This window comes from Haemaphysalis longicornis, unplaced genomic scaffold (assembly GCF_048455015.1).
Source record: "Haemaphysalis longicornis isolate Haplotype H1 unplaced genomic scaffold, Haemaphysalis longicornis Haplotype H1 scaffold_1, whole genome shotgun sequence".
NCBI classification, from domain to species: Eukaryota; Metazoa; Arthropoda; class Arachnida; order Ixodida; family Ixodidae; genus Haemaphysalis; species Haemaphysalis longicornis.
Window position 1 is genome coordinate 51,167,264 of NW_027526203.1, and position 16,596 is coordinate 51,183,859.

At 49.3% G+C, this 16,596-nt stretch overlaps 1 protein-coding gene across 1 annotated transcript; it reads left to right on the top strand.

Annotated features, from left to right (window-relative positions):
* Window positions 1-6,827: 6,827 nt before the first annotated feature.
* LOC144169790 (uncharacterized) lies at window positions 6,828-15,485 on the top strand. The gene is made up of 2 exons (XM_077699175.1): window positions 6,828-7,206; window positions 15,267-15,485. Exons 1-2 carry the CDS (start codon window positions 6,880-6,882, stop codon window positions 15,483-15,485), a joined length of 546 nt encoding a protein of 181 aa, XP_077555301.1. The 5' UTR covers window positions 6,828-6,879.
* The last annotated feature ends 1,111 nt before the right edge of the window (window positions 15,486-16,596 follow it).

The following is a 16,596-nucleotide window of genomic DNA, read 5'->3' on the forward strand; positions in this document are numbered from 1 at the left end:
GGAGGCCCTGGCCAAATACATAAACGATTTGTGGCTCGAAGATCGACTACCCCCTCAATGGAAACACTCCACGATAACAACTATACCCAAGCCGGGGAAACCCCTCGAAATAAAAAATCTAAGACCAATTTCTCTTACCTCATGTGTCGGCAAAATCTACGAAAGAATAATTACGACAAGACTTCAAAAGTACATAGAAGAACACCAACTTTTTCCGGACTGCATGATCGGTTTCAGGCAAGGACTGTCCACCCAGGACGCCTTTCTACAGTTAAAACACGATATCATAGACAACGATAACGACCAAGATCAAATCATCCTCGCACTGGACCTCAAAGGCGCCTTCGACAATGTATCGCACGAGTCTATCCTTAAGGCCGCCGAGGAGACACAGTGCGGGGAAAGAACATACAATTACATTAGAAACTTCCTATCAGACAGAACAGCAACAATCGGCATAGGCAACACTCGATCCGACCCCTTTAAGGCACCAAACAGAGGCACGCCCCAGGGATCAATTATCTCGCCTCTTCTGTTCAACTTAACAATGATCAAAATTGCTAAGAAACTGGAAGAACGTGAAGAAATTGGAAAAGTCATATATGCCGACGACATTACTATCTGGACGAAAAGCGGAACATTGCAATCTAAATTAGATCTGCTACAATATGTTATCAACGACCTCCAAGATCCGATTATAAATAATGGCTTGAAATGGGCCCCTGAAAAATCTGAACTCATCAGGCTAAGGTCGACGAGAAACAACATCCCTCCAGGCAGCATTATACTGGATGGACAGAACATCCCTTTCCGCCCCGCAATAAGAATACTAGGCATGGTCATTCAGGAAGACAATAAAGTCACAAATACTCTCAGCAAGCTTGGCAAAACGGCTCAACAGCTGGCCAGAGTAGTAAAAAGGATTACAAGAGCTAGGAAGGGCATAAGAGAGGAGGACACCCTCCACCTTGTTCAAGCCCTCATAATGAGCCGGATTGCATATAGCCTCCCCTTCCACCGGATGGATCACAAACAAGAGGAAAGGGCCGATGCCATAATAAGAACAGCTCACAAGACCGCTCTAGGCCTACCAATTTACACATCCAACGAAAAATTCCTGAAGCTTGGCGTACACAACACCTTCAGAGAAATCAAGACTACGCTATTAGATGCCCAGAAAGAACGCCTCCTCAAAACCAGAACGGGCAGAGAAATTCTCAGATCTGGACAGGAGGTTCATGCAGCCTTCATTAATAGGATGTTCGATTTAACACCCGCTCAAAGACACTGTATCAAGACCTCTCCAATTCCCAAGAAAATGGACCCCACTCACAATAAGGGCAGAAGATTGGCAAGAACTCGCTACATCCGAAAAACATATCAGGACAATCCAAACGCAATCTACACCGATGCTGCCGTAAACAAGCAAGGCAATGCATCAGCAGTAGCTACCAATGAACATGGGAAGATATGGGTTTCATCATTACCAAACAACTAAATATTCAAGAAGCAGAAACTGCTGCCATCATACTAGCAATCAGATGGGCTGAATTCAAGAATAAGGACTCAATAATTATCACTGACTCGACCAGGGCCATAAGGAACTTCATCTGCGGCATCGTCCCAAGGAATGCTGAAAGACTTCTCCCAAAAATTCTAAAACAGAACCACACACTTGTCTGGACTCCCGCCCATCAGGGGCTAGAGGGTAACGAGGCGGCCGATTCTCTTGCGAGGACTACCATACACCGCAGAGACCCGGAACATTCGTACGCCCTCCCTGCGTACTGTCAAGGCACAGACAAATTAGCATCCTACAGGCTTCACCGAAGATCAATGCCTACGCCACACCCCAGCCTAACTGCTGAAGAAGCGAGAAATCTTAGAAAAATACAGACGAACACCTACTTACATAAGTCCAGACTATCACTTATGTTCCCAGAAAAGTATAATGAGGACTGTAAGCAGTGTCACCAGAAGGCCGATCTATTCCATACAGTCTGGAATTGCCCAATTACTTGGGACAAAAATACCCACCAAACCTCATTAGAGTCCTGGGAGGAAGCCCTGTCCAGCCCGGACCCTGCACAGCAGCTTGCGCTGCTTAGTAGGGCCAGGGATGGCCAAATAGCTTCTGGGGTCCTGGAATTTGGATCCCACCCTTGATCTCTCCCCCTTTTCCCTCACCCCTTTTCACCAAATAAAGTTTACTACTACTACTACTACTACTACCCTGCCCCCCCCCCCCATTCGAAATACTCCCGAGGTGTTCAGCCGCGCGGTTTATAAGATCTCGCGCAGCTGAAAAGCATAAGCGGGAAGGCTATACCGCAAATGATAGTGTCCCCCGCGGACGTACACTCAATTATTGACAAACAGGAGGAGTACAAATAAGACTGAAGGTTCTCCCCAACATTAGAACATGGACTCCTGTCTGCAAAAGGAGCTTTCTTTCGAAAACAACTAGAAAACAACCAAAACGTCACCTACACGGGCCCTGCTCTCCACTGTGGGGACAACGCCTCCCTAGTCCCCGTCTATCATGAAATGCCTCACGCTAATACACACGACCGCGGGGCCATGCAGACAAAACAAGTTTGGTTCATTCGAAAGATTGCCTCGTTAGGATCCTACTGACACCACTTATAACGTGAACTTCAACTTAAATAAGCACCACCGAAGAAGCCGAAACAGGTACGGGTGTGACGGTCGGTATTCTCAACGTGACCCTGGGTCCACACTGGGCATGATGAGATAGAGGCACAGACACATGTCAGTTAGTTTATATAGTATTTAATAGGATCAACTGGCTCTTCTTGCTTACTGCTCGGCGTCGCTGGGCTGCTTTGGCGTGATGCGGCACAGGCGTGTAGGAAGGGCCGGACGTTCGCCACAACCAAGCTGCTGCGGGCTTGAGCGTGGAGTTTGTTGCGGTCACCGTTGCGATCACGCCGCTGTGGCTGCTCGGTCTCGAACGAAAAGGTGGTAGACGTTTGGTGGACGCTGCGATGAGGCTTCTCCGGCTTGGGCTCGAACGGTGGCTGGTCGTCGGTCGACTAAGTGTGGAGGCGGGTGGTCAGACGTCGCACTCGAGCGATTGCTATAGACTCCGGAACCCGAAGCCGGATATAGACTCCGGAACCCGAAGCCGGATTAGTCTTCTGACTAACGCTTCTCGCGACTCGTCTCGTCCGCTCTCCGGGTCGTTCTCTCTGGATCTATCTCCCCGTCTTCGATCGGCCTCCCCTTTTAATACCTTCCGTTGCTCTCTTCCTCCACGACGTCAGTGACTCTTCCCTCGTGCCCGCCGGAGACATGATGAGCCACTTAGGTTGTCACAAAGGAGTTCTTCTTATCGGGGTGTTCGAGCGGTGTCTCCAAGACGGTACCAAGATGCCTTCTGCAAGGTGAGTCACTAATTGACGCTTCGCAACTCGCCTCTCCGCGTATGCTCCCGAAATTCCCGTTGCTGGCCCGGTGATGCCGTGCCCGTGTGGCGCGCTGGCCCATTTTTCGGAAGGGTCAAAGACCGGTGTCCCGTCGCCGATCCTTAGAAGTTCAATGCACACAGCGCACACACATACACTGGACTACCAGGCCCTGTACTCGCCGCGGTGGCTCAGTGGCTAAGGCGTTGCGCTGCTGAGCACGAGGTCACGGGTTCGATTCCCGGCTGCTGCGGCCGCTTTTCTGATGGAGGCGAAAAGCAAAACCGTCCGTGTGTTCGAGATTTCGGCGCACGTTAAAGATCCCCAGATGGTCAAAATTAATCCGGAGCCCTCCACTACGGCTCCGGATCATCGCCTGCGCTGCGTCGGCGCGTTAAACCCTACAATCAATCAATCTAAAAGGCCCTGTGCAAGATTAGAACCAGCGCCAGTCCCCTTCAACGCCTGTTCCCAAGATTGGTGGTGCTACAGGATGACACCGTACCAGTATGGTGCAACGCGGTTTCTTGAGGCCAGCCACCTGCCGAGGGCTTTTCAGGGAACATAAGCCGCCACACGGGGAGCACAAAAACAAAAACCACTGAGTATAAAAAGGTTATGCAGAATATCAAAAGTGGCCGAGTTCACAAATGGTTCAAAAATGGCCGCTGCTTAGCTCAGTTAACCGTGGATATGCAAAGATAAGCTTAGCTTGGGTTGGTTAAGTCTTGGTCTCACTTAGCTAACCTTTGATTTGGCTGCAATTACACTATTCGTCCAAAGCCTGCCTTTTTCGACGGATGTGGTCCCGCTCCCAGCGCCTTCAAAGCTGTTCCGACGCTTTCAAAGCTTTTCCGCAGTTTCCGAAGCTACCTTGCTGCGCTTGGCATCCCAGACTCTCTCCAGTGAAGGAGCGCGTCACGCGATATCCGCGAGGTGGTCAGGCGCCGCTTGTCGCCGCTCAACATGGCCACGCTCATATTGAATCCCAATGGCAGATCGGAAACGGTCGCTGAGCTCCGCCGCTAGGCACGATGCTCCTTCGAAGAACAGGGGCTCCGAACCTGTCTATGACACACACCCGCTCCCGCTGGAGCAAATGCCAAAGAATGATGGGGAAAAATATTTCCCGGCAGCTTTTGCATCGGGCCCTCAAAAAAGTGTCTGCTTCCCTGTGAGCGTTTCCTTCTTTCCGGGTGTCAACTTAAAGCCTCTATGACTTTAGTGTCAACGCCGTAGAACGTCGACCATGACGAAAGCTTTCTCGGCCTTTTCGTAGGCAGGTAAAAAGAAAACTGAAATGCCGAAGGCGCATTAATACGCCTTGTCCACCCAATCGTCGTTCGGGCTGGGTGGGCTTCTCGCCACTTGGTTCTTAGTTTTGGCGTCGCACTCGCTTTCCTCGTGCACCAGCTTTGGCTGGTGCAGCGAGCCCAAGAAGCCGGACGGACTCAAGGGGTCCTGGAATGAGGACTCTTCCCCAGGGTTGACAACTTTAGATACACGTTTATTCCTCCTCCTCCTCGTGTAGCAAGCACGAGCGCGACTCGGCATGCAGCATGTTTTAACGTCGTGAACGCAGCGTGCATTAGCCGTGCGCACGGCATGGCGGGTTGAAAAGGCGAATATACGGGAAGCAGACGGTGACGTCACGACCGCCCCGCGAGTTACGTTACTGCCGACTCCGCCGATTTTCGGGGAGCAACCTTTATTGCTCCACGGAGCAACCTTGACTGCGACGACGCTCTCGATCGGATTCGGTTGCTACCGATCTGACATTGGAACGCGTTTGCTCCAAACGGAGCAAAAAAGTTGCTCTGAAAGTGCTCCGGATCTGCCATTGGAATTCAACGAGGCCCGGACTCGCTCTCATCCATGGCCAAGCTCGCACGCGCGCGGCGAGTCACGTGGTCAGGCAGCGACGCAGCTGCGGAGGGCGCATGCGCCAGGCCGGCAGCGGCGGCGGCAAGCTGACGCGGCCGTCGGCGTAGCTCTGCCCGGCGAGTCACGTGATGCGTTACCAAGGATACGGCGCAGCTACGATTTAGTGAAGGTGAAATTTATCGTGACGGCGAAACCGCTCGACAAGATTTGTAAAGCTTCGGTTTAAAACACCAAGTCAGTTCCACCGCCTTATCTGGACTTTACGGCTGTAGTGAAACGGGGGGGACTAAGTATAATGATGATGATGAAAAGCTATTTTGCCAAAACTCGAGAGAACTTATATTCCGCCCCACCTTTGCGCAGTGGCAGTGGTGGGACCAATGAAGCGGCGCATACCCACTCAGCGCGATTGGTCATGCACTCACGGAAAGAAACCATACGCGGATTAATGCGAGAACGAACGCGGGAAAAACTACCGCATCTCTTTCGTTCGGCGCTGCAACTGCTTAGGCAACGCCAACAACGAAATTTACTCTCCACTTCACGGTTTCATCTCGGCCATCGGAAGACTCCTTTGTTAACACGTATTGTCCTGTAAGTCTCTTCTCCTCGCCTCCGCAGATTGTATGTAGCGAGAGAGATGAAACATTTATGGAGCGGCAAAGGTAGCAGTGGATCCATAGTTCAGGAAGCCATGTCCTAGCTATTCTTTTTTCGGTCTTGAGTCGACACCCCCCCCCACACACACACACACACACCATTGCTAACAATTCATACTTAAGCGGCCAGTTCTCACAACAGGATCTAATAACGTTGGGTTCTCAAGCCTTGGCCAATCTCGGTCTCTTTGTACGAGTTAGAACTGTAAAGGAGAAAAAAGTACAAGCAAAACCTCAAAGATCACTAATTTTACATTGAAAGGGGTTTCCAACCGCTTTAAATTTCCTTTATACCGGACCGTGTAGTTAAATACGGTCTTTATTCCTACCACTGATGTTTCACCGACACTCCAACTGGGTATGTGCCGTTCCCAACGGAACATCATCATCATCCCCATCATCAGCTCACGGGGTCAGGCGAGGGCCCGAGCCACCAGCTCACACCATGGGTCTATTCGATTCAGCCTGCACCCCTTGAACCAGTTCACAGCGGTGCAAAGAGGGTTCCGCCATCGGCGGAAACAAACCTGCACATTTTTCGTCTGCTTCTGCACCTCCTCGGCAGGGAGTGCAGGCAAAGCCATGAACCCGTCCTGCACCCGTCGGCACCACCGGTGAATCGAACGGCGCGGTTCAGGTGCCGCGAGCTGCACCGCTGAAACGAACGGTGAAGTGCGGCACTGCCTGAACTGGTTCACGCGGTGCAGGTGAAACGAATAGACCCCATTACTCGCGTTCCTGACGCATTTCGGCGAGCCAATAAGGACGCTACGTGTTTGAAACACCGTTGCCTTCAATTGGCTGCGTTACTTGATCGGGGGAGCCAATAATAGCTTGCCACGGGATGGCCAAGCTGATGAGCGAACGCGCCCGACACCGAGGAGGAAGTCGAGAATCAACTGCTTCGAATGGCGTTTCCAGGTTCGCCCCATCGGAGCCACAGGGGACCCGAGGCTCGTCAGAAGTTCGGAGCTACCCGAGGGCGGCCAGCGGCTCCGCCATCCGACTCTGCCGTGGCCCCGACAACCGAGCTTCTGAGCTGGCAGCCGGCGTTCGTCTCCAGGGCGTCTGTCGCGCAGAAGCGTGGCCGAACTGCGTTCCTTCTGGAACCCATCCGCGGACTGCACGCACAGCGGGCACGTCGACGCGCTTCCTCGCTGGGCTCGGCAACCACGCGGCCCCACCGGTCGTCTCTGCGCCGACACCCAGCGCATCACCGACACGACGTCGCCCACGTAAGCTAGCCGTCCTTTCGTGAACTTGTCCGCATTTTGAGACTTCCGTGGCGACTCTAGGCCTTTTAAGTAGGGAACACTTTAGGGGCTCGCCTTTTCGTCGTAGCTCGCTCGCTGGACCAAAGCCACACGGCGTCATCGCGGCGTCCGCAGAGGGTTCGAAAGCCAAGCGGTTTATACAGGGTGTTGCGACGATAATTGGAACACTTTAAAAAATTTTCCTGAGCGAACCGCCGCTCTGTTCGCGCTGAAACGTGCCACGAAGGTCGCATTTTGTGGTCTATTTTGTTTGATACCGGGAACAACGATGGTACTTACCTGTGTATTCTGAAAATAAATAAAAACGATTTTCGCCTGTGGGAAAATGGCGGCTGATTTGGACATGCGAGCCAGCGCAAGTTGATGTTGGAACGACGGAACCACCTGCAGAGTGAAACGCCTGTTTGGGATTTACGTACGGAGCCCAATGGTGCAGCAGGCGATCCGAAAATGCACCTAGAAATGAGCTAGCAGACGATCAGAAAACCCGGTTTTCGGGCTCGCACGTCCAAATGAGCCGCCATTTTCACATAGGCGAAAATCGTTTTTATTTATTTTCAGGATAAACAGCTAAGTACCGTCGTTGTCCCCGGTGTCAAACAAAATAGACCACAAAATGCGACCTTCGTGTGACGTTTGAGCGCGAACAGAGCGGCGGTTCGCTCAGGAAAAATTTTTAAAGTGTTCGAATTACCGTCGCAACACACTGTATAGTCATAAGCATTCGAAACTCGTGAACCTCTGGCGCTTGTAATACATCTCCCCGTTGTTTAGCGCAAAGAAAACTGCAGGTACATTTGAGGCAAAATATACGTAATTAACCGTCAGCGCCCGCGTTCATTTAGTGAGGAACGCTTGTTGAGTTGGTTTTTACGTAGCAAGCGAAGAAAGTGGTAGTGCAACGCCGGCACGTGCCGGAGGAAAAGCTATTACAAAAAGAACAGAACTCCCGCTGCCGCAGTTTCAGGTAGGGGGCGCGCGAGCACGGCGAATGCGGGAAAGTTAAAACGCGTTGGACAAACCCCGTTAAATTCATCAGGAGTGTAATGAAACAGGGCGGCGAAGAGCATGATGGGTGGTAAGAGTAAGCGGATAAGGCTAATCATTGCTCTGCACTTCCGACAGCTTTCACATTGAGTGGAACGGCTTTAATTTTTTACATTTGTACCGTAATGGTGTATGCAGTCCACGTTTTCCTTAAACTTTACTCGTTGGAATCACAGGAGTACTTTCGATTTAAAAGCTGCACCTGTGGATACAAGGTACAGTAGGGGGCTACGCACTATAGTTTACGTCAATGTGGGATCTGCACCGTGTACCGAAACCTCGGCAGCGGGGCCTTTTAGCTCATCGCATTTATCCGCAAAACGGCATCGAAGGTGAGAATCGAACCCACGACAACGGTCTCACTAATAGCGAGGTGTTTTTTTAAGTGTTTTAATTTTTAAGACTAGGCTGGCGCACGGCAGGGCGTCTGCCTTAAAGGAGTACTGACACAAAATTTCAAAGCTGAGATAACTATGTAAAACGCTTCCTTTTTATCAGGAGATATCTCCCAGCAAGTTTCAACAGCAACCGTTCAGCGAAACATATTTAAAATCCATTTTAATCTTCGCCCGCACGAGAAAGCCCAGAGCGGGCCGACGTGACATCATCTGCTACGTGCCCCAAACTGCCGACGTCGGGGCTCCCGTGACGAAGCCGACGCGCTGGCTGTGGTTGGCGCGCGCTGCTCGGGCGTGTGTACACGTCATGGTTTTGGGACTGACGTCATGCTGCCCGGGTCTGTGGGGACGGCGAAGACCTCGGCCAGTCTGGGCGCACGCGTGCGCTCGCTCGCGCGCGCTCCCAGAGAGGCAGCGATACGGCAAGAATGGTGACGCCATGTGATACATGCTGTCATGGCGGCCGCTCGGCGTTTTTTTGTCGAAACCGAAACTGGCACGAATAAACGACGCCGTAAATGAATGTTTACGCTGCGCTCGACCGTCTAATCTGTCATTCTGTGATATAGTGGGCTGGTAGGCACGCATAGCAGCGAAAAAACGTAACATAAAAATTTCGTGTCAGTACTCCTTTAATGGTGCGCGAGTTTCCGTCTTCGCTTCTTGATACCTCGGTGGTGGTTCTATGCCGCTCCTTTATTTTTTTCATCTTTTGATTATAGTAATTATAATTATGTAATTATAATTTAATTATAATGTATATGCTTTAGGTCAGTCTTCAGAGGAGAAGGAGGAAAAGCTTTATTCAAACGCAATATTAAGCGCCGAGAATGCCCCGGGCCAGGTTCACCAACCTGGCCCGTGAGCTGGTCGAGTTTTCGGTGTTTGTTCGTGGGCTAGCATTACGTTCAATATTACTGGCTCATATTACATAGTACCATCTTTGTCTTTATCGGCATTGATTTACGAGCTTATACAGTGTGTTACATCGATAAATGGAACACTTAAAATTTTTTTTCTGAGCCAACCGCTGCTCCGTTCGCACTTCACAAGAAGGTCGAATTTAATGGTCTATTTTGTTTGACACCGGAGACAACAGCGGTACGTGCCTGTTTATTCTGAAAATAAATAAAAAATGATCGCCTGTGGGAAAATGGCGGCCAATTTGGACGTGCAAGCTGATCTTATAACGACGGCGCTACCTGGTGTATGCAGAGCCAAACGCAAGATAGCGATTCACGATAGGAAGGAGCCACATGAGGTAGCAGACGATCAGAAAACCTCTTTTTTCGTTTGTTTTTGCTGGCCACAAATAGTTCCATAATTGCTTACGAATTATAATAAAGTACTCCCGCGGTTCATCGTTGTCAATAGCAGTCATCTGGTTTCAGACGGTCTGGCGTCTGCTGTGCCCGGTTTCCCCGCTTTCTGAAATAAGGCTCACGATTCTTTGTTCACGTTTGTTGCTTTCTTGTCGTTTTACTTTTATTATTCGGTGCGTGCGTGTCTGCGCTTCTGACATGGCGTCACGAGATCTATTCACTGCAGAGGCACAGCAGATTACAGACGACCTGAAAGCAGATGACTGGTATTTACACCGACACACCGATGAACCACGAGAGCACTTTATTATTATTGGTAATAGCTCTTATGTAAGTATTTGTGGCCATCGAGAACCATCGACAAAAGATATTCTGATCGTCTGCTACCTCATTTGGCTCCTTCCTAGCGTGAAACGCCATCGTGTGTTTCGCTCTGCATTCCCCAGGTGGCGCCATCGTTCCAAGATAAGCTTTAACGTCCAAATTGGCCGCCATTTTCCCATAGGCAAAAATCGTATTTATTTATGTTCAGAATAATCAGGTCAGCACTGCCGTTGTCCCTGGTGTCAAACAAAATAGACCACTAAATTCGACCTTCTTGTGAAGTTTGAGCGCGAACTGAGCAGCGGTTCGTTCAGAAAAAAAAAATAAATAAAGCGTTCCATGCATTAATCGATATAACACCCTGTATTATGGGGCATCGGGAAGGGTTGGAGCGCAGTCCGTTATACAATAGGGTAATCACGATAGGTATTAGAGAGTATTGTCCGATGCGTATTTCGTTTTCGTGAGTGAATGTTTTCATCCGTACGAAGTAAGCCGCAGTAGCGTTGTTAATTATTTCTGGAGGAAGGGAAATAAATGATTTGAGATTAGCCATCGGGGTTTATCGTGTCATCGGCGTGCGGAGTGTTCTCCATTGGGAAATCAAAGTTCCACCGTAACACCCCCTGCCCTCTAATATAAAATTTTAATATAACTACAGAAGATCTTATAAAGTCATATTGTTTCATTAGTTGCTTCAAAAAATAAAACTATTAAACCGTAATTTTAATGTTTATTTCTGGTCACAACATTTACACAGATTTTTATGCCGTGCGTGACACGTGTGGCTTACGTATGCCTTGAACAAGCTTCCGATTAAACGATATTCGTCAAATTTAGGGATGCCCCATACCGTTAAATGTAGCAGTTTGTATCTTGTTTGTATTCAGCAAATGTGGTGTTGAAAAATGGCCTTTGTAGCAATTAAACCAAACCTCGCAGTGGGTGCAAAAATGAAAATAAATCTACGACGTGCCTCCCACAACGGCCTGCCTCCGTGCCAGGGCGGTTAAAGTTGGAGGCATACAGTCATCCGAATGCAACATCAAGGGTCCTCGGCCGTAATTATCGCCTGAAAGCTGGCTACTGGTCCGTCTGAGTAAAGGGATATGGAGCAAACTCTTCTCCCCCTCCATGCGTACGCCTACGATAACGAGAATGATACCCCCAATTTCTGCCTCGTAAGTTTGCACCGGGGCTTGTTTGGAATTTTGTCCAGTTGATCCACTATACTTGGAACCACATTCAAAATTGTCCCTGGTATGTTTGAAGTAGTTCAAACATGTTGAGAAAGTAGTTCAGAGGAGATAGACATCCCACCAGTAACGACCGAAGAAGTAAGGAAGGCTTTGAAAGAAATGAAAGGGGGCAAAGCACCTGTTGAGGATCAGATAACAGCAGACCTCTTGAAGGATGGTGGAGAAATTGTACTTGAAAAACTGGCAAACCTGTATACGCAATGCCTAATGACCTCAAGTGTACCGGAATCTTGGAAGAACGCAAACATCATACTAATCAATAAGAAAGGTAACATGAAGGACTTGAAAAATTACAGGCCGATCAGCTTACTGTCAGTCGTCTACAAGGTACATACCAAGGTAATCGCTAACAGAATTTCTGCAACCTTAGATTTCAGTCAACATAAAAAACAAGCAGGGTTCCGTAAGGGTTATTCAACAATGGACCATAATCACACGATCAATCAGGTGATAGAGAAGTGCGCTGAGTATACTGAACCCCTATATATAGCCTTCATAGTATGAGAAAGCATTTGACTCAGTCGAAACCCTAGCAGTCATTCAGGCATTACGGAACCAGGGTGTAGACGAGCATTTTGTATGAATACTAAGGATATTTAGAATGGGTCAACAGCTACCATTGTCCTCCATAAGGAGAGCAGTAAAGTACCTATAAGGAACGGCGCCAGACAAGGAGACACAATCTCTCCAATGTTATTCACATCATGTTTACAAGAGGTATTCAGAACATTGGATTGGTAACAGGTGGCAATAAGGGTTAACGGAGAATACCTCAGCAACCTCAGATTTGCTAATGACGTTGCCCTGGTAAGTAACTCGGGGGACGAATTGCAAAGCATGATTACCGTACTGGAAAAACAGAGTAGAACGGTGGGCCTGAAAATTAATATGCAGAAAACTAAAGTAATGCTTAATAACCTCGGGAAAGCACAGCGGGTGGTGAGGCAGTGGAAGTGGTAAGCGAATATACCTACTTAGGCCAAGTTGTGACCCCGGATACCAACCATGAGGCAGAGATAATTAGAAGGATCAGAATGTGGTGAAGTGCATACGGCAGACATTCTCAGATAGTGAATAGCAGCCTACCGTTGTCCCTGAAGAAGAAAGTGTATGACAGCTGTTCAACTTCAAGTGTATGATAGGGTTCAACTTAAATTGACAACGACTCAGCGGGCAATGGAGCGAAAAATGATAGGTGTAACATTAAGGGACAAGAAGAGGGCGGAGTGGGTCAGGGAACAAACGCGAGTTAAGGGCATATTAGTAGAAATTAAGAAGAAATGGACGTGGGCAGGGCATGTAATGCGAAGGCAAGATAACCTTTGGTCATTATGGGTAACAGAGTGGATCCCTAGAGAAGGCAAGCGTTGCAGGGGGCGGCAGAAATTTAAATGGGCAGATGAGATCAAGAAGTTTGCGGGGATAAATTGGTCACAGTTGGCAGAGGACTGGGGCAATTGGATAATAATGGGAGAGGCCTTTGCCCTGCAGTTGGAGTAGATAGGCTAGTGATTATGATGACGATGATGATGATGATGATGATGATGTTTGAAGTTAGCACTGAGGCGTGAAAGCTTCAGAGCCGTCTCCCGAAACTGTTTTGGGTGATATTGTACCACTCTGGAGGGGTTTCGAATAAGTGAGCAGCAAAGATGACGCACTCCCTACATGCATGAACTATATATCCCGCTATATGCAAGGGCCATACTGCATATGTTACTGCATCAACAGATGGCTATTCGGTGTTGGGTATAGAGCGAAGCTGTCGTTGAACATTTTGGCAAGGCTAATCGATCTAAGAGTGAGAGCTTGGGCTCGTTGGTGATCGCAATCGGAAGTATGCGAGGGCAACACGACTTGAGAAGGGAGGAGCCGCGAGAGTATGGACGAGAAAATTTAGCAGGTGACTGCACCATCTTGGAATGATTGTTCAGAACTGGCTTTTACCAAATTCTTCCACCTCCAGGGTGAAATGTTCATAAATTATCGCTATAATTGTCAGCCAGTGCTGTATTGATTGTACTACTAACTGTCTTGCTGCCTTCACTCAAGTGCACGCGTACTTGCCATCGAGAACCAACTAAAGGCAATCGCCTTGATAATGGTGCTGGTGCGGACATGATGAACAGCCGAAATCTTCACCATGACAACCAAGACTGTAAAAAGTGCACATGAATATGCTCTTTACTCGAAGACGCTGAGGCACCTGCCATACCCGGGAGGGGCGGGGGGGAGGTGGAGATGCAGGCTACTCCAAAATGTGCGCTGAAACCACACCGTCCGGGCAGGCCTGATTGCCGCATTCATCAACGACCATCCTGTTGCACAGCCGAAAGCAGTGGCAGAACTAGTGGGACGAGTTTTTTTACGAACCTTTACGGGATCGCGTGTATCTGTAATAGCAGGAACGATCATTTTCGGCACGCCTGCACTTTCAGCCAGATTAGCGCACAACCACTCTAAAGCTCTTAACATGCGAAGGTACTCATGGCTGTCGTTAATATCGTGTTTCTGTGGGAGCGGGGGCTTACAACTCCGACAGGTTGCCGCATCTGAAGCAATTAAAATAAACACGTGGCGCAGAAGAATGCTGCACACTGAGCAACTAACCCAGTACTTGGCATTGTTACTTCAGGGGGGACTTATGCTGGCTATTTATAACTTCCCATAAACAAGATGTCGTCCGAAATAGGAAAAAAAACCTGAAGGATAGTGGTACTTGGCCAGTTGCAATGACATGACCTATGATAAGCCCAAGCATTAAGTGAGTACAAAAACAAGAGGACATAAATTCGGTTATGTGTCCTTGTCTCTTGCACTTGTTGCAAAGAATAAAGATAGAAAACTTTTTTAATGTTTTAGTTGCCACCTTCGTCCTACTGCTTGGCATGTAGGAGTAATCCCCGAATGAACATCCGAATCACTGCAAGTCCACTTTAATGGTCAGTAAAAGGTTAGCTTGCTGGGCCAGTTGGTTCGTGCTGAAGCTTGGTCAAACCAGATAAAAATAAGACGTAGAGAGGGAGTAAAGTACAGACAACACAAACGCTGGATGTGCGCGTGTCATGTCTGCGTCATATTTTTCACTGGTTTTTCCAAGCTTCATTTCGCTTCCCTGGCAGCTCTTACGTAAAAGACGTGTAATTCTGCCTTTTTAAGAGTTATTGAGAGAAGACCTTGAGTGCTGTGATAGAGAGCCAACAGAGACTAATTATGACGGTCTGCGACCCTGGACGTTAGGTAACAGGTTTAATTTGCCGAAACTTCACTCGTTCAGTCCAAACGTCAATTCGTTTGTACGTAGCGCTGAAATATTTGCGGCAGTGAAGTGCAGGGGCTACGGATCAACTATGCCATCTCTAGACTTGTTTGTTATCTAAAAAAACACTATAACCCGCTACCTCGTTCTCGGAAGCTTTATAGCCACCGTGGAAGGTTCTAAATCAACCGGAGCCCATCAGCCTGGCGTGCCCGATGTCGCAGGCATTGATTCTCAATTCTGATTCGTAGAGGTCTCATTGCAGCGTCCCACCTAGGGAACGTTTTCGGTGCACGAGCGGTCCCTTCCTCTCTGTTCTCCCTGTGCAGAAACCTCACAGGTCGGTCAAGATGCTTAACTGTGTTCCCCTCTTTTGGGACTGTGTCCGAAGACACTGTTGTATCGAACGCAGGAGCTGCGCTACGGACCTAGCGGTGTGGTTCCCCACGATTACCATAGCTGGTCCTCTATCACACCGCGTGCGCCTAGCCGAGACTTCAGGCAGGACGGTGGCACCAGGGCGGGTCGCCTGGATCGAGACCTGGGCACCACCCCTTCCCCGAGCCGGGACCACCTGCACCTCTGCCCCACCACGGCAAGTAATCTGGCGGACAACAACACCAAGGTATAGACACCGCTTCGTAGTAAAGGCGCCCATGACACAGTCCCGTGGGGTGGGTGCTGTTTCAGCACGTGATGGAAGCAACACGCGTATATAGGAGACCACGGGCAGCCGTCCATGCATGAGAAGAGTGACACGCCTTCTATTACAGAGGGCATCAGGCAGGGAAACACTCTTTCACCATGCTTATTTGCAGTCAGCCCAGGCAGGACATTCAGGAGGCTTTTTTTTTATTCGAAAGTTTGCCCTGCGGCATAACGGTGCACAATTCACAGGTACACGAACAAGTTTGCTTCTCGTATAAAGTCCAGAAGGTGCCGATGAAATGGTCCATGAACCCAGCGCTGCAGGTCTGGAGGGCGGCCAGGGTGGAGGCCGGTTGCACGAAGGTGCCGTAATCGGGTCTGATGCAGTCCGGGGCAGGTCCACAGCAGATGCTGCACATTCACATTCTGTACGGCGGAGTCGCAGAATGGGCAGGTAGAGTCGTATGGGCCGCGGTACTGCGATGGCCAAGAGGCAGTCACAGACGGCGTAAGGGCCATCCCAACGCGTATTATCCGCAGCGCTACCTCCTCTCGGCGAGTTAAGTCACCAGGGAGGTTTGAACCACACGGGGGTATGAGGGCTCGCGTGGTGCGCCGGAGAATTTCCTTCTGTTGTGCCAGGTTTCCACTTGGATCTTCGGGGAAAAGTGGTAGTGGTCGCATCAAGGTATGCGGGCGACTAGCCGTGTCTGCCTCCCTACTGCCGGGTACAGCTGAACGGGGTACACATTCTATGCGGATCTGCAGTAGAGTGCTTCGTGCTAAGTGGTGAATGGCATCTGCGAACGATGTGGCTTGTGTTACGCGGCGGATGTCGTGGATCTCTTGGGTAGAGTCTGTGCGTATTATTAAGCCCATTAAGCCTCCTAAATACGCAATACTGCCTATTTAGGAGGCTTAATGGGAGGACTTCGAAAATCTACGTAATGGGAGAAAGCGTACAGGATCTCCTGGAGATTAGTAAACGAAATATTCTTTTTCATTGAGTCTCAGAAATATCTCAATAATAACTCATGACTTGAATACCGAAAGATTAACTGTAACGTTATGCAGCCAAGTGGTGATACACGCTT